Source organism: Carassius gibelio, chromosome A2 (genome assembly GCF_023724105.1).
Source record: "Carassius gibelio isolate Cgi1373 ecotype wild population from Czech Republic chromosome A2, carGib1.2-hapl.c, whole genome shotgun sequence".
Lineage (NCBI taxonomy): Eukaryota > Metazoa > Chordata > Actinopteri > Cypriniformes > Cyprinidae > Carassius > Carassius gibelio.
In genome coordinates, this window is record NC_068372.1 from 26,527,200 (window position 1) to 26,553,894 (window position 26,695).

The following is a 26,695-nucleotide window of genomic DNA, read 5'->3' on the forward strand; positions in this document are numbered from 1 at the left end:
GGGCCAATGTTGGTGCTTCTGTAATGTGCAGGTTTTTGTTGACGCCACGGATCATATTAAGGGGTGGTGGCAGATCAAGGTTCGTTCTTGGTTTGGTCTGCCATAGTTCATGGAAACATGTTAATATATTTTTGAAAACTGATGGGAAGGGTGGGGATGGGGGGTGGTTTGATGGTAGACTCAACTGGTTTTGTTTTCAAATTTGTATGTTGTCTTATTTTGTAGTAATGCTGTTTGATACCTATGACTGACCTTAATATTCTAAGTTGTAATATTAATGGCCTAAATGGCCCACACAAACGTACAGGTTTTCTGGATTTTTTGCGAAGGAGAAAGATTGATATAGTGTTAGTTCAAGAATCCCATTTGAAAGAGGAGGATGTACACAGGTGTAATAATAAGTTTTATGAAGTAGTATCTCATTCATCTTCGGATGCTAAAACCAAGGGTGTTCTTATATTGGTGCGGAGGACGTTAAATATTACTATTTTAGATAAAGGTTGTGATCCAGACGGTAGAATAACACACATAAAAACAATAGTGGAGAATAGGAATATTGTATTTATTTCAGTTTATGCCCCTTGTACTCCTGAACCTACTTTTTTCTCTGTTTTGTCTTCCTATCTTTTAAAATTTTCAGATTTTGAAATTGTATTAGGTGCAGACACCAATTCTGTAATGTCGCATATCCTAGATAGATCTGGACCAAAGGAATCACACTCTCAAGCCTTGTGTTCTGACAAACTTAGGCAATGTGTAACCTCGTCTTCATTGGTGGATACTTGGCGTTTACTAAATCCTTCTGCTAAGTCTTTCACTTTCTTTTCTGCTACTCATAAATCCTATTCACGAATTGACTATATTTTCATTTCTACTTCTTTATCTTCAGCTGTTTGTGATGCCGATATCTGTTCCTTATCTTTGTCTGATCATGATGGAAATTTGTGCAGATTATCTTTGATCCCTCGACCGTCTCGTGCGACTAGATGGCGATTTAACCCTAAATTGTTACAAGATGAAAACTTCTGTAGTCAATTCAGAAATAATTTTGCTGAGTTTATTGAAATTAATCAAGGCTCAGTGGATGATCCACGAACACTTTGGAATGCAGTTAAAGGATTTATAAGGAATAACTCAATTTCATATGCCTCTTTCCTTCAGAAAAACAGACATAAAAAGATAGTTGAATTGGAATCACAGCTCCAGAATCTGACTAGAGACAATCAGCGTTGTTTCTCACACAATACACTCAGCAAAATCATGGCGGTTAGATCCGAGCTTAATTCATTACTGCGATCCAGGGCAGAATTCCTGATTCAAAGATGCAGGCAGAATTATTATTTTCAAGGAAGTAGACCTAGCCACCTTTTAGCTTTAAGAATACGTAACAGTGAAAAGTTTGCTAATATCTCAGCAGTGAAATCCCAATCCGGGCTCATTGTGACAGATCCAAAAGACATTAATATTTCTTTTCATTCTTTTTACTCTAACCTCTATACTTCTTCTGCTGTTGGTGACCCTGACACTTTTGCATCTTTTCTGTCCAACCTTGATTTACCTAGGCTGTCAGATTCAGACTCTGATTACCTGGCTGAACCGATTACCCTTCAAGAGCTGGAGTCAGCAATTCGATCTATGAACAAGGGGAAATCCCCAGGTTTAGATGGTATTCCTGTCGAATTGTATATTACTTTTTGGTCGGATTTAGGCTCCCTCTTGTTAGATATGATAAATTTTTCAGTTACTCAAGGTTCATTTCACCCGTCTATTAATATAGCTGTGATTTCTCTCTTGTTAAAAAAAGATAAGGATCCGACTTCCTGTTCTAGTTACCGACCTCTCTCTTTGATAGGGACTGATGTTAAATTATATGCCAAGGTACTATCTCGTCGTTTAGAGAAATATATGAACAGACTAGTTCACCATGATCAAACAGGGTTCATTAAATCTCGCTCAGCATCAGATAATTTACGCAGGTTATATCATATTATTAATTCAACTAATAGTTCGTCCTCCCCTTGTGCAGTATTATCTCTAGATGCAATGAAAGCTTTTGACCAGCTAGAATGGAACTATTTATGGGCGGTTCTACAGCATCTGGGTCTAGGATCAAGTTTCATAAACATGATTAAAGTTCTGTACGCCAATCCAGCAGCCTCTGTTCTCACAGGTTCTGTCTGCTCTAACCCATTCTTTATACATCGAGGTACTCGTCAGGGTTGCCCGCTTTCTCCTCTTTTATTCGCCTTATCTTTGGAACCCTTAGCACAAGCGGTCCGACTATCTGAAACTATTTCTCCCATAAGTATAAGGAATACTCATCATCATATTTCTTTATTCGCAGATGATATCTTATTGTTTCTGGAGAAGCCGTCACATTCTATTCCCCATGTATTGAATTTATTTGACCATTTTGGATCTCTCTCTGGGTTTAAAATTAATTGGAGTAAGTCATGTCTACTTCCCCTCAATTCTAAATTTGATCCCATTTCCCTTTCTGTATCTATTCCAGTAGTTCAAAACTTTAAGTACCTGGGGATAGATATTTTTCCTTCCCTGCAAGAAATTATTTCAAAAAACTATAGTAGTATTCTAGGCAAAATATCCTCAGATTTAGAAAATTGGTCTCGTCTTCTTACTTCTTTTCAGGCTCGTATATCGGTGATTAAAATGAATGTTCTCCCACGTATTAATTTCTTCTCTTCTATGATTCCTCTTGCTCCACCAGTTGGTTACTGGAACAAATTTGATGCATGTGTTTCACGGTATATATGGGATGGGAAACGTCCTCGTATTAAACTGACTACTTTACAACGAAGTAGATTACATGGAGGTCTTTCTTTCCCTAATTTTAGATTGTATGCCCAAGCCTTTTCCCTCCGCCCTTTATCAGTTTGGTTTGACCCTGATGCTTCTGAATCTTGGAGAGCAATTGAGGAATCTATTGTCTATCCATATAAATTGAAGGATCTTGTTTTTTCTGGGGTTCCGCTTAGGCAGTGTAAATCTAGGTTTGGTCCCATTGTAACCCATCTCCTTTCTACATGGAGGGATGTTGAAAGACGTTTACAATTAGTTGAAATTTGGCATAAGCATACTCCAATTTTTCACAATAATAATCTTTTGTCAGGCAACACTCCATTCCATTGTCCGCAATGGACTCATCACAAAGTAAATACTCTGGGAGATATTTATGATGATAGTGGTTTACAATCCTTTCAGAATCTCAAAACTCAATATAATCTGCCAGGCACTTCCTTTTTTATGTATTTGCGCATTAGGTCAGCCCTGCGGGCATATGGGGTGCCCTGGAACTCTCAATTGCCTATTCACCCTTTGCGCAAACTAATCCTTCCCTCTGAGGAATCTCCCTCCTCTGCTTCAGTCATCTATCTTTTTCTTCTTGAGCATTCTTACAAACCTCTATCTATTACAACTGTTTGGGCTAAGGATCTTAATGAGGATGTGCAGGTTTTATTCTCAGATCAGATATGGGGAATGTTTAAACTGTCTTCTAAAAACCCAAACCACCAAATTATTCATTGGAAATTGCTGCATAGGGTTTACTTGACCCCACTGAAACGTTATCATATGAATCTGTCGTCTTCTCCTAAGTGTGTTCTCTGTCCGCAAGGACTTTTAGGCACATTTTTGCATTTTTTTTGGGAGTGCCCCTCTCTCTCTCCTTTTTGGATTCAGCTCTCACAGGACCTTTCTTATTTGTTGGGTACTGAGATATGTTTGTCTCCACGTCATTTTTTCATGAATGATTTTTGGGACCTCACCTTGTCTGTCCAACAAAGATGTTTACTGTTAGCTGCTCTCACTGCAGCAAAAAAGTTGCTAGTCAATCGTTGGAATCCTCCTCACACAATGGACAGAAGAACCTGGGCGGTTTATTTGTTAGATATTATCTCAATGGAACTCTCAACTTCTCGTATACATGGATCTAATGTGAAAACTGTTAATTTATGGCATTCATCTTTTAATGTCGTATCATCTTTTCTAAAATCTTTGTAAGAATTATTTTATTATATGTTATGTATTAATATTACTTAATTTATTTATATTATTGTTTATTTTACTTTATGTATTTATTTATTATTTTTCTTCTCTACTCTTTAGTCTACCAGGGGGTGGGATGGGTTGGGATGGGTTCTACATTTGCTCAGTTGCTTTTTGTTTTCTGCTGTTGTAAACAAAAGAAAATTCAATAAACAGTTGTTAACAAAAAAAAAAAGAAGAAGAAGAAAAAAAAAATATATATATACATATATTGTGACGGGAGGAGCACAAGACAGACACAGTGGGCTTGGCGTCAGGCCTCGGAGAGGCTTTTATTAACAGAAATCATAAAACAGGGGATAAAAGTGGCCAAAGGAGGAGAGGGTCCAAAATAAACCGGGGATCTGGTGTCCTCGTCGTGCTGTGGGGTTCGTGTGGGTCAGGCAGTGTTCATGGAGCAGGGTCCAGGTATATATATAGGTACAGGTAATATACAGGTGCATCTCAATAAATTAGAATGTCATGGAATGTTCATTTATTTCAGTAATTCAACTCAAATTGTGAAACTCGTTTATTAAATAAATTAAATGCTCACAGACTGAAGTAGTTTAATTCTTTGGTTCTTTTAATTGTGATTATTTTGGCTCACATTTAACAAAAACCCACCAGTTCACTATCTCAACAAATTAGAATACTTTATAAGACAAAAAAAAAAAAAATAGTTTAGAAAAGTTTTAGAAAAATTTTACATTTTAATTTTTAGTGAATTGTTGGCCTTCTGGAAAGTATGTTAATTTACTGTACATGTACTCAATACTTGGTAGGGCCTCCTTTTGCTTGAATTACTGCCTCAGTTCAGCTTGACATGGAGGTGATCAGTTTGTGGCACTGCTGAGGTGGAATGGAAGCCCAGGTTTCTTTGACAGTGGCCTTCAGCTCATCTAATTTTTTGGTCTCTTGTTTCTCATTTTCCTCTTGACAATAGGTCAGGTCTGGTGAGTTTGCTGGCCAGTCAATTACACCAACACCATGGTCATTTAACCAACTTTTGGTGTTTTGCCCGTGTGGGCAGGTGCCAAATCCTGCTGGAAAATGAAATCAGCATCTTCAAAAAGCTGGCCAGCAGAAGGAAGCATGAATGCTCCAAAAATTTTTGGTAAATGGGTTCAGTGAATTGGGTTTAAAAAAAAAAATAATAATAATAATGGACCAACACCAGCAGATGATATTGCTCCCCAAATCATCACAGACTGTATAATTAATACTTTACTTCAAGCAGCTTGGGCTATGAGCTTCTCCACCCTCCCTCCAGACTCTAGGACCTTGGTTTTCAAATGAAATACAAAACTTGCTCTCATCTGAAAAAAGGACTTTGGACCACTGGGCAACAGTCCAGATCTTCTTCTCCTTAGCCCAGGTAAGACGAATCTGCATTGTCTGTGGTTCAGCAAATGCCTTGACACGTCTGCGTGTGGTGCCTGATTACCTTGATGCGCAAGGAACTGACTTGACCCAAGCCTCATTCCATTCCTTGTGAAGTTCACTCAAATTCTTGAATCGATTTTGCTTGAAAAACCTCATAAGGCTGCAGTTCTCTTGGTTGGTTCTGCATCTTTTTCTTCCACACTTATTCCTTCCACTCAACTTTCTGTTAACATGCTTGGATACAACACTCTGTGAACAGCCAGCTTCTTTGGCAATTAATGATTGTTGCTTACCCTCCTTGTGAAGGATGTCAATGATAGCTGATTGGCATGTCACCATATTCTAATATGTTGAATTGGTGGGTTTTTGTTAAATGTGAGCCAAATCATCACAGCTAAAAGAACCAAAGACGTATTTAAATTTATCTTATACACAAGTTTCACAATTTGACTTGAATTACTGAAATAAATGAACTTGTCAACGGAATTCAAATTTATTGAGATGCACCTGTAAATATGATAACGAAGCTAAGATAACTATTTTGTATTTTTTATTTGTATTTTTTTGGAAGTGAGCATTGAAATTCTGCAGATCTTTCTGCAGCCCATCATGTTCGTGAAGGTGTTTGGAGGAACAGGAAGTTCTGCTATTATTGCCTTGACAGTTCAGTCTCAGAGTACAGAGGACCTTGGCTCAGTGCTTACTTCTCATTGCCGTACAGAACATTTGGTATCTCTAATAAAAGTGAACAGCCTTGCTCATTTGCTCAAGAGCACACAGAGTCTCTGTAACCGTGACAACTGCCTTACGCTTCAGAGGTAGCAGCTGATGACCATCTGAATAAGAGATTTTTCTTTTTTTTTGCTCAATGGAGGTGTGTGTTAGGGATCCAAGTGAGGAATATTTCCAATAATTTTCGTATTTTTCAAGCTGTCTGTTGTTTGCTATCTTTGGTCTTATTTGGACAGTCATGTCTTTCTCTCTCTTTCTTCCTCTCAGCAGGAGACCAATATGATGAATGGTTGTTTATGAGTGCTATCATGTTGGAGTCCTAACAGCAGTAGGCACTGGGTTGTTGGGCAGAACTCTCTCTCTCTGTAACTCATGGTCATTAACACAATACGTTAAGTACTAAACCACCCCCCATCTAAATCTTTTATAACATGATAAACCAAATATGACATATTTTTTATAGCGTTTCATTGGGGGGCTTCCAGGCAAGTCAGTCAGCAAATGTTCAAAAATAGGAAGCTTTTGAACATTTTATTTGCTTCACATAAAGCAGTCAACCTGGTGAATCCATATATTTGAAGGAGATGTCTTAAATAAATTTTTAGGCTATAAACTGATAGAATAGTCAAATAAGTTTATTTTAAGAGATAGAGATCAGCGTTTTTGGTGAACTTGAGTCAAGGGGTAATTATTTTCTTCAGTTCAGATAGGTTAGGTCTCTTCTACTAACCCTGTTTACTCTCATCTAACGTCTGAATTATTCAGCTTAAGAACACTCTTAACCCACACAAACACATGAACCGCGGAACCAAAAATATACTCAGCCACTCATACATGGCTATTTAAAGCCTTGTCATAGATGGGAAATGGATGTCTGGATCCTGGAGAGTTCCATTATTGCTACGGTGATGGATGATGGAATACCTTTGTTTTGCTGCTGTTTTTTTTTCTTTTCCTCCATTTTTGGTTTAAATTTCATGTGCCTTTCTGAAAGTGATAAGGTTGGAGGCCTAGCGGTTAGTGTGTCATGGTGCTTAAGTAGGAAAAGAGAGGTCAAATCTCATTTCCTGATCCAATTTGTTTTTGTTATTTATATATATATATATGTTTGTGTGTTGTATTAAGTTTAACTTTTTCTGCCAGATAATTCGATTTGATAATTATATAGTCTGCATAATCCGCTTGGTTGTTGTTTTGTTTATGTTGCAGAGCAATGCATAATAAACACAACGGGAAACATAATGCAATAAAAAAAGATTTTAATGGTAACTTGATTGCAACTAATTCTGAATCGCTTGTAGCTTAGCTTTAAAATTGCTTTCTATGCTCCATAGGTAAGTCATGTTGTGCACATGTTTGGTTTGTTGGCCTTTCATCTTTCATAGTTTTTAACTATGCACTCAAATTGAAGTGTGTGGCTAACTCAGTCCGTGTGCTTAATGTTCTGTTCTCTCTGGCTGTGTCTGGAGATTCATGTGATGGGTCCAGTTCTCACCTATAACAGTTAGAGATACTTTATTGATCCCTGAGGGGAAATTTACTCAGCGGTATAGCATGAAATACACTGGATAATGAAGCTATCCAAATTAAATCTGTAAAAGTGGAGTGTGTCTTTCCATGTGTTTCTCTTTGATGTATTTGTGACCCCTCCTGTGTCCAGTAAATCCCAGCCGGAGAAGTGCTCGGCTCTAGTTGAGATCTGTGCTGATGAAAGTGTGCAGTCCAAGAGTTTATGAGCATGATCATTATAGTCCAAGCCAGAGGGCTTCAAAACAATTGTACTTTTGTCCTGCACATTGGACCGTTTTAATGGCTTCATCATCGTTTTATAGACAGTCTGAGATTGTGGATCCTCAAATTGCCATTGCTGTCGATTTCTTTGTCGCTGTTTATTTGTGTGTGCCTCCAGTCTTGTGCAGGGAATTTTTTGTTATGTGTTTTGAGTTGGGATGTAACAATGTAACAAAGATGTTTACAAAATGAGATTGAAGACATTATACAGTAAATGAAATGGTCTTGTTTTATTAGGCTATTGCAGCATGTTTCTTTTTGAAATTGAAATATAACAAAACTAAATTGTAATTTTAAAATAAACCCCAAATTTGGCATCTCAACTGATTTGAATCGTCACATATTTGAATACATTTTTGACCGGCTCGCAGCAGGGATGGAAATTAGTAGAGATGCACCGATCATGATTTTTCATGGCCGATTTCGATACCGATTTTTTTTTTACAAGCAAACTGGCCAATTCCGATACCGATTTCCGATTTTTTAAAAATCTTTTAAGCAACAAACAAGAAAGAAGGAAAGTGTGCATAAACAAGATATTTGGTATTTAATAGGCCAAACTTGCTTTTGGCTATTGAAAACAATAACTGTAACCATCTGAAATTAACAGCAGTAACTGCACAATAAGTAGCCTACATTCAATACAAACATCGCTGTTCATTTTTGTTTGTAGAAACAACATTGTATCGCTACACATGTTTGACAGCTCTGGCGTGACGAGATGCGCAACAACGATGTATTAAAAATGCAGTGCGTTTGTTTGTCGACGGCGTAAAAGTTACAGTGTTGTACAGGGGACTTTTCAATTCAATTCAAGTTTATTCAAATACAATTATACTGGTGAATCCTTTCCTTTGGAATTCTGATTAATAAAAAAGTTTAAAGTAATAGCTATTATTTGATATATAAATATTTTGTAACACTGTAAATGACTTGACTGCTATTTTTGATCGATTTACTGACCCCTCGATTTACTGAACTTTTGAATTGAAGTAAATATTGACATAAAATGATAGTGTGTGTTTGCATTACAAAAAAGTAACACTCTTATTATAGAGATTTAAAGCATAACATTACGTTATGCCAAATGCCCAGACCGATTATGGCTGTGTTAGAGCTGTCTGTCTGTGCATGTGTGCGCATGACATTATGTGCAAATCTCTGATGGTATAACAGTTCGTGATGTGATATATGAGCTGGTGCTCTGCTGTGTCTGCCGTAGCCTGTGGCGTGAGTCGGGTTGAGTGATTGTGGTCATTTCAGCAGACAGAGAGACAAGCGTCCCTAGCCCAGGCTGGGGAGGGCCCAGCGCCCTGCTGTATTAATGGCAGTGCGTTGCCAGATTGGACGGGTCCGTATAATACAGATAAATCATCATTACAGAGGTGTGGGGGTGGAGGGGTGGGGAGTTGCTTTGGCAGTCAGGAGAGAAAAAAAGGGGCTTTCATTTGTGCCTAGGATCTCTGTAAAGTCATTCATCATGCCAGCTATGTTACACTCCCACCCCTCCACACCAGTCCCACCTCTCTCTTCTCTTCTCACTTCCTTCTTTCTCTCATCCCTCCTTCTCCTCCAGAGCAATGCCTTCCAGCTCTGCCGTCTCTGAGGGGGCTATGATACAGTCCTTCTGCCTGTTACCATCAAGCTTGGCAGTGTGTTTAAAGACAACATGCATTTACATTTATAATATAATGTATAAATGAATGTCTTTATATATTACATTTAAACAGTGAGAGAGTGAGATGGCATAATTAATTATGCTTTTCATAATACTGCATAATCAAATCAATAAAAAATATATATAATAATCTATTTTATATTTTTTTTTCTTGATTAGGCAATAGTATAAAATTTTTTTTTCTCTCTCTCTTGCTCTTTAAATATGTGAAAAATGATGTACAGTAACAGAGGCGATCCTCCCTATACGCAAAATACACAAGCTGTGTATGGCCCCCGAAACACTAGGGGGCCCCCTTGCTCTCATAGATGATGTAATTTTAGTTTAGTTTTTTAATTTGGCCCATGGTTATGAAAACATGAATGATTATTATATTTTTTTTAATCCGGTGCGCTATCGCTCTTTCTTCATAAAAACCTGTCAAATCATGTAATGTGATTGTCGTACAGTCTTGCGCGAGACAAAAAAAAAAAAAATGAGTTGAAAGTGGAACGAGCCGCATTAGACAAAGTTTCTCAAGTGCTTTCCGAGAGCGTGATCCAAAGACGGAGTGAACACTTACAAATGCGTTTCATTCTTTCGTTCATAACCACTCATACACCACTCCACTGCTCCCCGCCTCCGACACAGTTTTGCGTAGGGCCCCCAAAAGTCTAGGATCGGCACTGCACAGTAAGAATAAAAATGAATATTAAGGAAACAGAAATGGTCAATTTCTATTTCATGTTGTCTTTTTTTAAGATGAAAAGCATAAAAAAGAGGGTGGGATTGTTTCCCTGGTGTGTGACAGTCACTGTCTCTTTGAATTACCCGAAAAAAACAATTCAGTCTGATGCAATCAAAAGAGGTAAAATAAGAGTATATGTAATTAAACGTGGAGATATGAAATTGATGTAAAAAACGTGACGGATATGTCATGAAATAGAAAATAAATTACACTGTTCTGGAGTGCTATATTTTGACCTACCACTGTTATGGACAGTATTTCTCCTTTTTATCTTGTTTTGTCTAAATTATTTTTTGAATCGTGATGCTGCGTAGAAGGTTACATTCATCCCGCGGGTGTCTGCTCCCAGTAATCCTTCATTTAACAAATATAAATCGTGCGAGAGGCATTACTTTAGAAGTGTGGAATTAATTCTAGTGAAGTAGATTTGCTTGAATGAACAAGTCCGCTACAGATCGCTTTTTATAAGTGCTATTTTATTATTTGTTCTTTGCGTTCCCTGCTTTATTGAATTAAACACAAGTCTGCTGAATAATTTTCAATGTAACATTAAAAGAATAGTTCACCCAAAATTAGATTTCTGTCATCATTTACTCACTCTCATGTTGTTCCAAACCCTTATGACTCACTTTTTCTCAAGAAAAAAAAAAAAAAAAAAAAAACACACACACACAAATATAAAAAAAAAAACAAAAAAAAAAAAGATTTTGAATAATGTAACTGGTTGCTCTTTTCCTCGCAATTAAAATAAATGGAAACTGGAGCTTTCAAAGTTCATAAATGATAAAAAGCATCATGAAAGTATGCACTATATTCCAAGTCTTCTCAATAGCTTTGTGTGAGGAACAGACTGAAATGTAAGCTGTTCTAGCTCTTCCCCTTGCTGAGTTTGTGAGAGAGGTAGTGACGTCCAATATCATTCTTGAAAGAATCATTCTATTGAACTGAATATTTTCATTGAATGATCTGTTCTATATTTTATCTATTGGGCTGATATGGTTCTCAACTTGATGTCTGTAACCTGAAAAAAATCTGTAGTAAGAGTTCAAAAGAAAAATGAATATAGTACATGTGAGAGGAATGGGACACTTTATGATGCTTTCATGGCATTCCAGTCCATATTAATTTTAATTGCATAGACTTCAGTGGTGGCCAATGGTTTGAACATTCAAATTGCAGTTTCATTGCAGCTTCTAAGGGCTCTACATGATCCCAGACGAGGAATAAGGGTCTTATCTAGCGTAACCATCTATAATTTACTTTTGAACCACAAATGCTTGTCTTGCACTAGCTCAACTTCACACATTAAGCGGTCAAGTTGGAAAGGTCACGCATGACGCAGGCAGAAGTACCAACCCCTGAAAATGAACATGCAAAAAAAGTCAAATGCAAAAGATGAACCAACGATGCCGTATGATTTTGAAGTTTGAGGTGAAAATGAGATGGAGTTTTTCACCCTACCTTTTTGAACCGCAGCACACAGACGAATAGCTAACTGCACATGAGCTTTCACCTTGATTATGTCATGTGTGAATTTGCAGACGTGCATTTAGAGCTAATGAACATCTTGGATGATACGGGGGTGAGTAAATTATCAGGAAATGTTTATTCTGGAAATGAGCTAATCCTTTAACTCAAAAGAAGATATTTTGAAGAATGTTGGTAACCAAACAGTGGCTGAAAAAAAAAAAAAAACATTCCTCAGAATATTGTCTTTTGTGTTCAACAGAAAAAAAGAAATTCATACAGGTTTGGAACAGCTTGAGTGTGAGTAATTGGTGACAGATTTCTCATTTTTGGGTGATTTATTTCAAATGTGTTTTGCTTTGCCTCACGTACATTTATTTATTTATTTATTTATTTATTGTTCTGGAAGTAGAGATTATACTGTTTTTGCCAACACTTCATGCATCGATTTTTTTTTTTTCCCCTCCTGGCTTTCAAGCTGCCACACAGATGCTGATCCATCACTGTTCAGATTAGATTTACTTGAATTCCACTTTTCTCCGTTTCTGCTTTCATAACGCACACAAACAGCAAAGGTATACATAGATCTTGATCGACAATCTTACATTTCAAAGTTTGCTTGGATCCGACTGTTATTTGGTGAGGGTCCGTGAGTGAGTAACCCTCCAGAGGCCACACACACTAAGACTAAACAAACAGCTCCCACACAGGTACACACACACACACACTTCCTGTATGGATACCATAACTTTACCGCCCTCAAGAGTCCACTCACAAACCTTGTAGGCCTATTTGTTTCCCTCTCCCACGGCCGTGCCACCTCAAGGGAATTCTGGGATATCGTTGGATGGTTCATTCGGTCAGCCTGCTCTGTTAAAAGGCACCGATAAACCACAGAGCCATGCGGTGGTGTGCCTGTTATCCAGCATTAACAGTGAACTGAACGGTTCAAGCAGCAAGCGATCAGGCACAGGCAACATGACCCTACTTTGACCTCACAGCTGTCCACCGCTGGGACTGAGGAACTTAGATCAGATCAGTAGTAAAGCATCAGGCTTTTAGCTTCATGGATTGTATCTGTTTAGACAACTATGGTAAAAACGAACATTTTTAATCATTTACTGTGTATAGTTTAAATAGTATAGTCTTTCTCCTGTAGAACCCAAAAGGAGATGTTGGGTTGAAATGTTGACGCTGCTCTTTTCCATGCAGTGACAACCAACAGTGACCTGGGGCCATCAAGCTTCAAAAAGTGCCAATATTATCGTTAAAAATAATATATTATATAAGTCTTCTGAAGCCGCATGATGGATTTGCGAGGAAAATACCAAAGTTATTATAAGTTATTAATCATTGGAAGTCTTGCCCTCCACCACCGCTGTCAAATCTCATTCACATTTATGATTCAAATATTCTGTGTCTAGATGAACAAATGAGATGAGAGCGAGAGAATGATGGCAGGCTTTTCTTTGTAGAGCGAATTAACATTTTTAATAAGGATCACTTATGGTAGGGGGTTTTCAAACTGGTGCAATAAAAAATGTTATATAAATACATAAAAAAACATTTAAAAAAAAACAATAAAAATAGACAATTTAAAAAGGAATTTAAATAATATGTGTCTTTTTAAAATGTTTTTGTAATTTTTGCATGAATTTGTTTTAATGCAAAATCTCCAAGAACTGTGTATATATATATATATATATATATATATATATATATATATATATATATATATATATATGTCAAATTTGATGTCAAATTTTAACTGCAAAACTACGCTGCAATGGCATTTATTGTGTAAATCACACAAAACCGGTATTTTCCACACAATATTTCAAGAGCCAGTAAGATTAAAATTCTAAGCTTCCTATCACTGTTTATAAGTCCTGTACAATAGGTTTAAATGCATCCAAGGTTAAAAAACATTGTCATTTTGTCAAAATATCATTTTAAAATTACCTCAATTCTCAGAGATCCCCAAACGGTTCGCGCGAAGCTGTTCAAAAGAGCATCTGTTTGGGGTGAATTATGTCTTATTCCTCTCACCGCGAAGCAAACAGTAAAATAAAAAACTTGAACAGTCTCGCTGCTTTTTCTTCTGTGTGGGTGTATTCAAGCCGCGCGCTTCAGTTTGAATCTGAATAGCGCGTTCAGCGCGGGCCGTGGTCACATCAGATATAATGAAGGGAGACGTGAAAAACAGACATTGCGTTGTTTTCATATGGATTACTTTATCACAGAATATTTCAGGTCAGAGTTCCGTTACTCCCAAGACGGTAGGCGGAGATTATTATGCAAAGTGTTCCTAGTGACGTACATAGAGATGGGCAAAAGATTTGAAATCTATAACGACTCGTTTCAGTGATTCAGAGTTGACTCCTTACTTTAGAAGCCAATAACTTTATAAATCGTGTACTTTTTGGTTTAATTACTTTGCACATTGTTTACACTGATGGACAGCTACATCATACACTGTAATACAGGTAATTTTTGATTTCCCATCTGTGTGGCTCTTTCAATAATTTGGCTTAAATACAGAGTAATGCAAAAAAATAAAAAATTATAATAAGTATTTTATAATGTTATGCTTTTCCTCAAACAGTGTAAATATGGGCCTTTATGTGTGAAAATATGCTGATGGGTTTATATTTTAGGAGGGAAGGTTTTCATGAGGGCATCATCATATTTGAGGGTTTTGTGTTTTAATGCATCAAGCTGTCAGGCCCTTTTTGTAACTTAACATTTAAATGTACTGTCCACGGCCATCAGAAGAATTGTCTTCAGCAGCAGTCCAAACATGGCTGCACTCTCTTTCTTTCTTTCTGCCTGTGCCTTGTTTCACAATCTGCCAGTGGTGCTGTTTTACCAGGGTTACTGGAGGGCAGCCATATACTGCTTCACTTACTTCTAATTGTAATTCGATAGTGCATAATCTCAAATTTGTTACGCATCACATTTTATAATATGGTAATATTGTAATGTAAGTGGCTGGCTGCACTTGGTCTGGACCGAAACAGATGGCCGCGGCTTCCTCGCCCACCTCAGGTGATTAGCGAGACAGATTTTGTGATCTGAAACTCGGAAAGAGAGACCACAAAGGTTTCAATAATCTCAGAGACAGAAAAAAAAGTTTCAAAGTGATGTAGTGTTTAAAAGCTTTTAGATGGATTTTTGAGTGGGAAATATGGTTTGGAGAGGTTTCAGGAAACTCAATTTGTATCAATATTTTATGAAAGGCAGAAACCTGTCTGAGTTCAGGCCATGGTTTCACATCGATAGCATCAAATGGACCATCAGTGATATTTCTCATCCTTATTCAACTTCAATGAGCACCTCTTGCAATTTTAAGTTGAAAAAAGGGTTTTTCACACCATTGACCTGAACACAGAAAATTCTCTGGCTGCTAAAATGAACATTACTGTGTAGAATGTATTAACAAATTGACAAGAATTATGTGATTCAGTTCACCTAAAAGAATCAATCAGATTCCATTTTAGTTTCTTTAATGTTCTTATGTAATTTTAATAATGTATTGTCATCTGCCATTGTTCCTTCTGTTGTGCTAAACCTCCTATTGTTTTTCTTTTCCAGTGGGAGGAAGTAAGCGGCTATGATGAAAACCTCAACACCATCCGAACGTATCAGGTGTGCAACGTCTTTGAGTCCAGCCAGAACAACTGGCTGCTCACCACCTTCATTGCACGTCGTGGTGCTCAGCGCATCTACGTGGAGATGCGTTTCACTGTCCGAGACTGCAGCAGCATCCCACGTGTGCCTGGATCCTGTAAGGAAACCTTTAACCTATACTACTACGAGACAGACTCTGTCATCGCCACCAAGGGTACGGCGTTCTGGATGGAGGCTCCGTATTTGAAGGTGGACACTATTGCGGCAGACGAGAGCTTCTCGCAAGTGGATTTTGGTGGTAGATTGATGAAAGTGAACACGGAGGTGCGGAGCTTCGGCCCATTGTCAAAAAACGGCTTTTATTTGGCATTCCAGGACTATGGTGCATGCATGTCCCTGCTGTCCGTCCGTGTGTTTTATAAGAAATGCCCGAGCGTGGTGCAGAACTTTGCGATATTTCCAGAAACCATGACTGGGGCAGAGAGCACCTCACTGGTGATTGCTCGAGGGATGTGCATTCCAAATTCTGAGGAAGTGGACGTGCCGATTAAGTTGTACTGTAATGGTGACGGGGACTGGATGGTTCCAATTGGGAGCTGCACCTGCAAGGCGGGATTCGAGCCGGATAATGGGAACGTCTGTCGAGGTAAGACACTGGGTTTCAATAGTGTTGATATTTGGTTCACTTAACTACGATTACTAATTTATTTTAGGTGTTTTAAATGGATCTTAGTCTCTGGTGTCTTGCTTAGCTTTTCTCACTACCTCTTTGTTGAATCTGTATGAATTTCTGTTTTATTTGAGGTTTATTCTGGTTTGGAGCTGGTTTACCTCATGGACCAGTATGGCATAGTCATGATATTTACCAGCAAAAAAAATTCTAGTTAGAAGATTGATCAAAGACTGGTTAGACTAGTAGACAAGTGTGGAAAAAAGCTTCCAAAACCCGACATTTGTTGGTGACCCAGTGACTAAGCTAATCTGTTTTCCTGAGCTCTAGCTCAAGAAGGTTCTGCAAGGTTCTGCTTTGATGAATGAACTTCCTGTGAATTGAGCTGTGAGATGCACAGATACGTGTTTTTTATTATTATTATTATTATTATTTTTTGATTTCCATGCAGCAGGTTTTGAGTTTGAGTTGACATATTCTGACATATAGAGTTGTAGCAGATTGTGGTGTTGAAGATTGTTGACGTTGGTTTAAGTGAGGCAAAGGTTGTAGCTAAATTCAAATGGGACCATTTATGAATTTGTTGATAAAAGTGGCATATTGGTCAACCAGTAGTATAAATATTATATTATGATTTAATATATATGTTCAGGCTGTGCTATGCTGGTAGGCAAATCAGACCCATAAACACAGTTTCAATTTTTTATTTTTTTTTGTCTGTATTTAGTCTCTCTATTTTCATGTGGACACTGACACACAAATGGTTGTATTGTTGTCCCAAGGTCTGTGATTGGTCAATTTGTCCTTCACTCAAGGCCAGTGCCATATTGGATCCCTCAGGACCATGTGTGTGAGAAATGATAAGATCGATTGACAGCCATCTGTCTCTGCCAACTTTTAGGACCACAGGTGCCTCTACACATAAATACACACATGCACGGGTGGCGGCCTTGTTGAGTTCATTGGCATCCTCAGGCAAGGTCTTCTTATCAACCAGAGATGGTCATGATGCATGTAGTCCTCAAAAATTGGCCTTTGCAAACTTGAAATGAATTTTACAGTGTCCAAACCAAATGCAATTTGAGCAGCAAATAGGTTTTTGTCTTCATTTTGACCCCAATGTTATTTTTAATTTTATTATTATTTATTTATAATTATTATTTTTATGTATAACAATTATGGTTCTGTTTGTATGCATTTATAAATCACCACTTTATATATATATATATATATATATATATATATATATATATATATATATATATATATATATAAACATTTTATATTGAACATTAATTATACTTGGATTGGTAGTATTTCCCTTCAAATTACAGTACATTACATGTACCTGGGTCTTGAAATGTGCATGCAAGGAAAACATCCATTTTAACTTAATTGAACTATCATTTCAGCTAATATGAACTATTTAACTGAACTTATTAAAGCATCAATTGAAGTTAAAGTAACAATATACCTTTAAATGGACAAAAACATACCAACATTGCTAGAAGTGACAGAAAAATGATGAAAATGTGTCGCTGAAAGCGTGTCATGTTGAGCCGTTTGAAGACGTGGTGTCAGATGTCTTCTGGAATGCTCTGTGATCTGGAAGAGGTGATAAAGTTGTCATAAACTTTGAAGATTAAAGATGGTTGAGGTTTTGCCGGGTGTTAGCGTCTGGTATAAAGTCTGTCAGCTAGAGATGGCCGTGGTTTTTAAAAGCCAGTGTGTTAGCGGATTAACGATTTTGCACACAGCAAGTCACCACTAATTACTGCTGCTTTGATCTGTGAGTTCCCATAAAGGCTTTTGATGGGGTAATATATTGCAGTTTGAACAGGCACACACACATTGCATTCTTATAAAGTTTCCATAAATTCCCCAGGGTTGAATTTTCCAGTGCAGGCAACCTGGGGTTATAAGTATTTTTTTTTATGCTCATTAGTCTTTCGTTGATGGCCGTCTGGTTCCAAACCTTCCCACCCCCCTCTGCTTTCATTGGTCGATTTGGACCTGGAGAGAGTGATTAGATGTTGATTAGAGTAATTGGTCTTTTGGGTTAATGAAGGTGTATGAGCTTTTATACATGCCTCTCAAAGGAAGTCTGAGCAGCATTGTGAATTGGAAGGGATTGTTGCATACTTACTGCGTGCTGCACAAAATACAGTGTATGATGCCTACTTAATATAAAGTGAACAATGGTGTGCTAGTTGTGACATGAATTAAGCTTGTCAAATTACCTCATTAGTACCTCATATTTAATTTAGTGAGCAGTGTCCAGCTGATATTAGAAGTAAAAAATTTATATTTAGCTTTTTTATTTTGTTTATTATGTATGTATGTATATATATATATATATATATATATATATATATATATATATATATATATATATATATATATATATATATATATATATAATTTTTTTCAAACTTTCACATAGCATATTTGGGTTATGATAACATTAAAAATTCAAATCCAGATTTTGATTTTCAAAGATTTATAGAAAATTGTAACATGACCTAATAACTCGGTGGGTATTGCATTGCTCATCCAGGTTATCTATGCATTTAGATAATTTGCATACTTTGTAATAGTTACTGCGAAAATAGTATGAGTGGTATGCTAGTTTACTATTTTGAACACAGTCAGTGTAACACCAGGAAATTTTCTCGCATTCTGCCTTTTTTTCTCTCTGTCACCCAGTTTATCTTATTCACTCTGTCTGTCTAATGCACAGCTGGGTTTGTTATTTTGACCTGCTCAGAGGGAGTCTGAATAATCACTGTGTGTCTATAAGTACTGTATGTCCACATATCTGTTTTAGAGTCGGATTAGATCTCACCCTCAGGGTGAGAGATGATGGCTGTCACCCAGAGTAAAATCAGCATATTAATAAAATAACCTCCTCCATTAGCCACTGCACTCAGATCAGCTTGGATTCTGCAGTAAAAATGGATCGGTCAGGGCTGGGTTGAGCTGAGACTGTTCTGGGATGCAGATTTGGCTCTGTATTCTGCGGGTGTGCGTCTTGACCACTCTGACAGAGGGGTGAGAGGTCGGACGACCCCTCACAGGCTGCAGAACTGAACAGAGATACACTCACCACAAGAGCTGTCTGGACCAACACATCTGGAGAAAGTGGACAGCTCTATACAAACACACACACACACACACACACACATACACACACACACACACACACAGCTTTATATGCAAATACAAATACATTCACAGAGCTTTATACAAACTCTCACTCTGTGTACAGACATACAGATATACACAAATACACACAGATATAGACTAATAAATACTAATGCTATATATTAAAACTAATATTGGAGTAGACAAATATGAAAACTTATAGATATAAGATGCTTTTCTGTCCATGTATTTTATGCAAATATTGGTTTTAGTCTTTTGGATGGTTTTCCACGTTTCTCAAAATAGCATTTATGTTCAGAAGAAGAAAGAAACTCATGCAGGTTTAAAACCACTTTTGAGTGAGTAAATGGTGGTATAAAATAAAACACTATGACAGAATTTACAGAGAGCTGACAGAATTTTAATTTTTGGGTGATCTATTTAATGTTAATAAAACAACAAAACACAAAGAGAATATTAATCCCTGCTCTTAACTGAAGAAATGTAATACAGTTGCTTTAGGAATCAGTTCATGTAGTATTTTATTTGTATATTTCTTGAATGCTCCTGTTAAATACACCTATTGTATCCGAAAATGAAGCACTGTTTGTTGTTAATTGATATACACTAATTTGTGTAAAATTTGGGGTCTGTAATATTTTTTAAAGATAAGTGAATGAAACATTAGATATGTAATGTCTCTAATGAACACAAAAACTCCAATTGTTTGATTAAAAAAAAAAAAAATCAGTGTCACATGATCCTTCAGAAATTTTAATATTATGATTTGCTGCTCAAGAAGCATTTCATATTATTAACAACGTGGACATTTTGAAAATGTTATGCATCCTTACTGGATAAAAGTATTCATTTGTTTAAAATGCATAAAAAGTATGCATTTTTTTGCTGTAATATATTTGCATTTATCTTATATCATGTATTTGATATTTTAATTACTTGCATAATTATTTGCATAAATTAATTTCACAACTTTGCTATGTAACTATAGACTATAAAGCTATAAATTTACAACTCTGCATTCAAATTAAAGTGCCCCTATTATGCCATTTTTACAGTTCCTAATATTATTTTGGAAGTCTCCTACAATAGGATTAGATGCATGCGAGGTCAAAAAATGCTTTCGTTTTTGGAAAATATTCATTTAATATCACCTCATTTTCCAGCGATTCTCAAACGATTCATTCGAAGCAGTTCAAAGATTCAGTCCATCTAAACCCCTCCTTTCCGTGAGCCTGCTCTGCTCTGATTGGTCAGATGGCCTAGTCTGTTGTGATTGGTCTACGGCGTACAGCGCGTGTCGGACACAATATGCCTATTTTAATAGTTATGTTTTTTGAGCGCTCTATAGAAAATATAAACATCTATTATTTATCATACTTACAGGTTGTGATTCGGTGGAGCCAGCTGGTCCAAATAAACAGGATCCTGATCCATCTTTCAGCAGCAAGCTGCTGTTTAGTGAATCCCGTGTTGAGCCCCCCGAGATCAGAGAAGCAGTTGTCAGTAGAGTTATGCGTTTATGGGCATGGTCAAGTTGATCGCGGATGGCTAACGTAGAACACAGGTGTGCATTATGCAAATGTGTTACTCTGTGCTGTGTAGCCACTAACGACTCGTTTCAGCTGTACAGTACATAGTTGATTCTTTAATTTGGGAGACAATAACTTTATTTATTGTGCACTTTCAGCTTTACAACTTTGCAGATCGTAGTCCGCTACATTACACACTGCATGAAAGGCAATATTGGAAACGGCATAATAGGGGCACTTTAAACCGACAAATAAACACACAAAACATGCATGCAGGCACTTGCAGCTTTATATATACACAGACAAAAGGCAATTGAAAAGCACTCTCAACATAACATAAACTCACATCTACTGCTCTATATACAACACACAATCAAGCATAGCCAAACACAGCAGAGCTCTATTAAAACACCCATAAACAACACACACATGCTAGTCATCGGGGACAGAAACACCCCTACACACACTGATACATTATGTCTAACAAACAGCTCATGATATCTGGAAGATCCCACTGATCTACAGGAGCTGAAGATTGTTTACATCTTTCAGATGGTGCATTCCAACCTCTGTTCCACTGAAATAATCCGCCACGCTTTTCCCGGAGAGAAGAAACCTCTTCCCCTCTCAAATATCTCTCGAAATGACCAAAACAAGTGCTAGCAGATGGGGGCCCTGTGTTGATTATGCAGATTTATGGACTTGATGGTTTTATGACGCCGGCTGCCAAATTTGCAAAGCAAACAAGGAAGGATATCTGGACAGCAAGGCTTTTTGGTTCTAATTTTCTGAATTTGAAGACGTCTCTAATCTCTAAAAGCAATGATAAATTCATATTTCACTGACATACTTTGTGATTGTTAATTTTGTGTTTATCACAGAACAAATCACCCACTATTTCGTTTTTCAAAATAACCTGTCTTTAGAGAAATCTAATCCCACCTGTAATTGCAGTATAATATTATTTTGTATTTTGTAGTATTTTGGACTTGCCGAATGCCGCAACTAAAATTAGATCTTTCTTTCTTTCTCTCTCTCTCTCTCTCTCTCTCTCTCTCTTTCTTTCTTTCTTTCTTTCTTATCATATATATATATATATATAGCATAATTAGTGATATTATTATTATTGTTATTATGCATTTACAGTATTTTATAATATAACAGTACAGTATAATCATTTTGAATTGGCTTTTGTATTTATAAGATTAATTTTACATTTTGGTTTAGGTTTTATTAAATTTGGTATTGTTTTTTTTTTGTTGTTGTTGTAAATTAAAATTTTGCTTTCATTTATTTGTATTTTTTCACAGAACAGTAAGTCTGCAGATTTACTCCTTTAGATATATGCTTTCACTTTCAAAACTTTGCAGTGGCTATGTGACCTCTGTTTATCCGTCTCTCTCTCTCTGTCTCTCTGTCTTTCTGTTTGTCTCTCGTTTTCCCACTGCTCTCTCAAAAGTCATCGAGGACGTACGGTTTGAAAAGTGAGTGTGTTTTAAAGCTGGTTAATTACACATTTGAAGAGCGCAAACAATCCCCCTCCTCTCAGCGCTGGCGCTCAGAAGTGCCACGGCTCCATCTCTGTGATCTTGGTGTTTACACCATGTACACAAAGCTTTAAAAACAGAAGAAGAGCACTTCGCTAGCTATGCTATGATGAAAGAGAGCTTTTTGTCTTCATGTTGAGGGAGGATCAACTCTGGCCGTGGGTTCTGGGAGAACACTGGATGCCTTTTAACAGACACTTTAAAGTGGAACCTTTGAGCTTTCAGCTGCTGTGAAATCATGGGTTCATGAGATTCTGAACGCCCACTTCCACAAACACTCAGTTTATTAGTGTTTGATAAGACAGCATCACTCGTAATGAAGACTGGAGGAGGTTTGTTCTAAAATTGTGCAACTTGATGAGGAGATGTGATCTTCATTTCTATCTGACTGGACTGGTTATGTCTTTCTGTTATATCATTATATCTATTTAACTGTCTGTCTGTTTATCGTTCATTCATTATGTTGTTCTGACATGTTGCTTCTGTTTAATGTATTGATATTAACTTCAGTTATTTTGACAAAGCCACATGTTCTTCTGGGTTCTTCTGCTTCAGCGGCCAATCAGGTCAGCAGTAAGCGTGGGTCAGTCATTGCTCTGGTCAGGATAATGGTTTGGAAAGCCTACACCAGCACCAGAGGCCTGTACGAGGCCCAGAGCCAGAAACATGCAGGTGAAAATCTGTTTCCTAATCAATCAAACTGCTCAGCACACAGGCCAGTGATTGATCGACTGCTAGTTCACTGCTGCACACTTTGGTTCTGACCCAAATAAGAAGCTTTTTCCCCCTGATTTTGGCATGTTGTTGAGGAATAAACTGCAGTTGCTGTGTGTTATTTTGAACGAATGCATGTGTGAAATGACTGACTACAACAAAAAAAAAGTCAACCTAGACCGAATCTTTGCTCTTTTTTTATGTGGTGATTGTGAGGGGGTGAAATGCTATTTCATGCATACTGAGTTTTTTACACTGTTAAAAAGTTGGATTCCCATGCTAAACATGGACAAAGTTTCAAAAATTAATTTGTACGTTTGAAGGAGTATTTTTGTTCCCAAAATACTCCTTCCGGTTTGTCACAAGTTTCGGAAAGTTTTTTTCGAGTATGGCTCTGTGTGACGTTAGATGGAGCGGAATTTCCTTATATGGGTCCTGAGGCACTTCTGCCGGAAGAGCACGCGCTCCCATATAGCGAGGCTGAGCACAGACATTTCACTGATCAGAGCGAGAGCGTCGCGAAAAGTCACAAAAGATGTGTGTTTTTGGTTGCCAGGGCAAGACAACCCTGCACAGATTACCAAAAAAAAAACAGCATTAAGGGACCAGTGGATGGAGTCCACTGATTCTTTAGCTCCGCCCACACGTCACGCCTCCAGCCGCTCGTGTTTTTCCGGGAAAAAATCGGTACAGACTATCTTTCTCTTATGAATATAATAAAACTAAAGACTTTTTGGAGTTATGAAGGATGCAGTACTACTCTATAGGTACTCAAGATTAACAGGATATTGAGTGAAAACAAGCATTTCACCCCCCCTTTAATGCTGACTGACCTGCTGAAAACACTGGCCAGAAAAAAAACATTCTCTGTGTGTGTGGAGACAGAAAAATCCACCGATCACTTCAAATCATCTCTGTCACCTTTCATAGCTGCTTTTTGACCAGGTTAACGTAAGCACAGTGCAGGGGTAGCGTTCTACATCACAGACAGTTTCGGCCCAGAACCGGCCCGCATTTGGCCCGCATGGACTTCACGAGGGCCGGTTCTGGGCCGAAACTGCTTGCTGTCTGGGAAACACTAGTGAGCTCCCTACCTAGACAGCATTTTTAGGAATCATAGGCCTGCTCACTTCCATTTTCCAAACAGTCGACATCAGAATTTTGATTTCTTGTAAGACCTAATTCGGCCAAATTTTAAGTATTTTGTTTAATTTTGTCTATTTTTTTTTTTTTTGCATACACTGCCATTTAAATGTTGGAGGATGTTGTTGAAGATTTTTCATTTCTTTGAGAGAAACACATACTTTTTATTAAGCCGCATAACTATTCAACAAAATAAGAAATGTTGGCAGTTAGTTTTTTTTTAGCACCAGATCAGTGTTTTTGTATGATTTTTGAAGGATCCTGTGAAGACTTGAATAATGATGTGGAAATTGTGTGTTTAGCACAGAACAAATCACCCGCTATTTTCTTTTTTTCAGAATAACTTGTTTCTTTAGAGAAATCTAATCCAGCCTCTAATTGCAGTACAATATTATTTTAAAGAAAATAAAACTGGACTGACATGATGGTTTTTCATCTTTTTTGGGGGATTCTTTGTTAAGCTGCTTTGGAATGATTTGTAAAGCAGAAATTGCCTTACAAAACAAGTTGAATTGAATTTATTCAGCGCTAAGCAGTAGCTATTGATTTCAAATCAGTCTCTTGAGTTCATGAGGTTGTATTTTTGTTATTCTTCTTCTTACGAAGGCAGTTGTCTATGTAGACAATAATATTATGATGAGGAACTAGCACAGAAACAGTCCCCGGTCTGGTCTGTGTGATTGTAAGAGTGATAAACCGAGCTCTTTCAGTGTAGAGTGTGTGTGTGTGTGTATGTGTGTTTGTGTGTGAAAGTGAAAGAAAGAGGAGAGGACAGTTGGAACCCATAAATATAGACGCCTGCGGAGTGTGTGTGTATATTATTATCTCCACTGTGTCTCTGACAGCGCTGATTTGTAGATTGGCTGATAGTCTGTTGTTTGTTTGCTTATTTATTCAGGAGTAGTGCTCTCCATTCTCTGAGCTGTCTGGTGCATATTTAATGCTCTGCTTTAGAAGCTCATATTACCTAGCACTCTGTCTTTTAGACTCAGATATATGTGTGTTCTTGTGTCCTGAGGTTTGTGTGTGTACTCAGCAGTGCAAATGAGTTGGGTCGTTCTAAGAAAAACATAAAAATGGGTCAGAACTGAAGAAATAAGGCATGAGAGGCTGTGTGTTTCTGTGATTTTTTTACCATAGAAGGGGTTTTGTTTGGCACAATGTGAAGTAGAAGGTCCAGAAAAGCATCTTCACAAATCACTTCTGGTTTTTGATTCAGTCGAGACCTCCGAGGCCTGTGGAAACACAATCCAAGCAGCCTAAAGTGCAGCAATCAAAGTACCCATGATAAATCCAGAGTTTTAGCAATAGCAAAACCCTTTTGCTTAAATAAATAATGTATGGCTGAACATAAAACACTATAAAGCAATCGACCACAAGAGATTTTATTAGTACAGGTAAGGGGGGATAATCTTTTTTTTTTCTCAATATTTTTGTTGTTTTCCTTTAAACATATTGACACATACCTGAGAAGCAAAATTGTGCAAGATATTAAGATTGTATTTTAATTATTTTTATTCATCAGACTTTAAAATATTGAACAAAAATAATACAATAAAAAAGTTTGGACACACCTTCTCATTCAAAGAGTTTTCTTTATTTTCATGACTATGAAAATTGTAGATTCCCACTGAAGGCATCAAAACTATGAATTAACACGTGGAGTTATATATGGAATTATATACATGAAAAACGGAAAATATGTCATATTCTAGGTTCTTCAAAGTAGCCATCTTTTGCTTTGATTACTGCTTTGCACACTCTTGGCTTTCTCTTGATGAGCTTCAAGAGGTGGTCACCTGAAATGGTCTTCCAACAGTCTTGAAGGAGTTCCCCGAGAGATGCTTAGCACTTGTTGGTTCTTTTGCCTTCTGTCTGCGGTCCAGCTCACCCCTAAACCATCTGGATTGGGTTCAGGTCCGGTGACTGTGGAGGCCAGGTCATCTGGCGCAGCACCCCATCACTCTCCTTCTTGGTCAAATAGCCCTTGATGCCTTCAGTGTGACTCTACAATTTTGATAGTCATGAAAATAAAGAAAACTCTTTGAATGAGAAGGTGTGTCCAAACTTTCGGTCTGTACTGTATACGTACATTTTCATTTAGTGAATCATTAAGTCTGTATTTTTTGTAACCCAGTCTTGTGCTGTACAACTATAGTGTGTGATTTATTTAACTTTGCTCTCACAGCACTGAATGTCGTACTACACTTTTATTATTTTGTAATTGGTTAACCGTGCTGAAAATGTAGCCTATTGCCACGCTTGAAGCCTGTGTGTGATGGCCCATTTCTATGCAAACCACATGCCTTTATAGAACTGAAACACACACTCACACACACACACAGGCTGGATGACCCAGTCATTGTGTATCGCAGTGTTCAGACAGGCCTTGTTGACCCTTTCACCACCTGGGACATTGAATGAGTCTCTCATTCTCTCTTCTTCATCAATCACACCATTCCTCTCTTCATG

General features: G+C 37.4%; 1 protein-coding gene across 3 annotated transcripts in view; it reads left to right on the forward strand.

The window, feature by feature from the left end:
• The window catches only part of LOC127935138 (ephrin type-B receptor 1-like), a 216,419-nt gene that overhangs the window by 90,882 nt on the left and 98,842 nt on the right, over nt 1–26,695 (forward strand). For all 3 annotated transcript variants that reach the window (XM_052532747.1, XM_052532753.1, XM_052532762.1), the window contains exon 3: nt 15,420–16,101. In XM_052532747.1, coding sequence (XP_052388707.1) covers nt 15,420–16,101 — 682 coding nt within the window. The remainder of the gene's footprint in view (nt 1–15,419; nt 16,102–26,695) is intronic.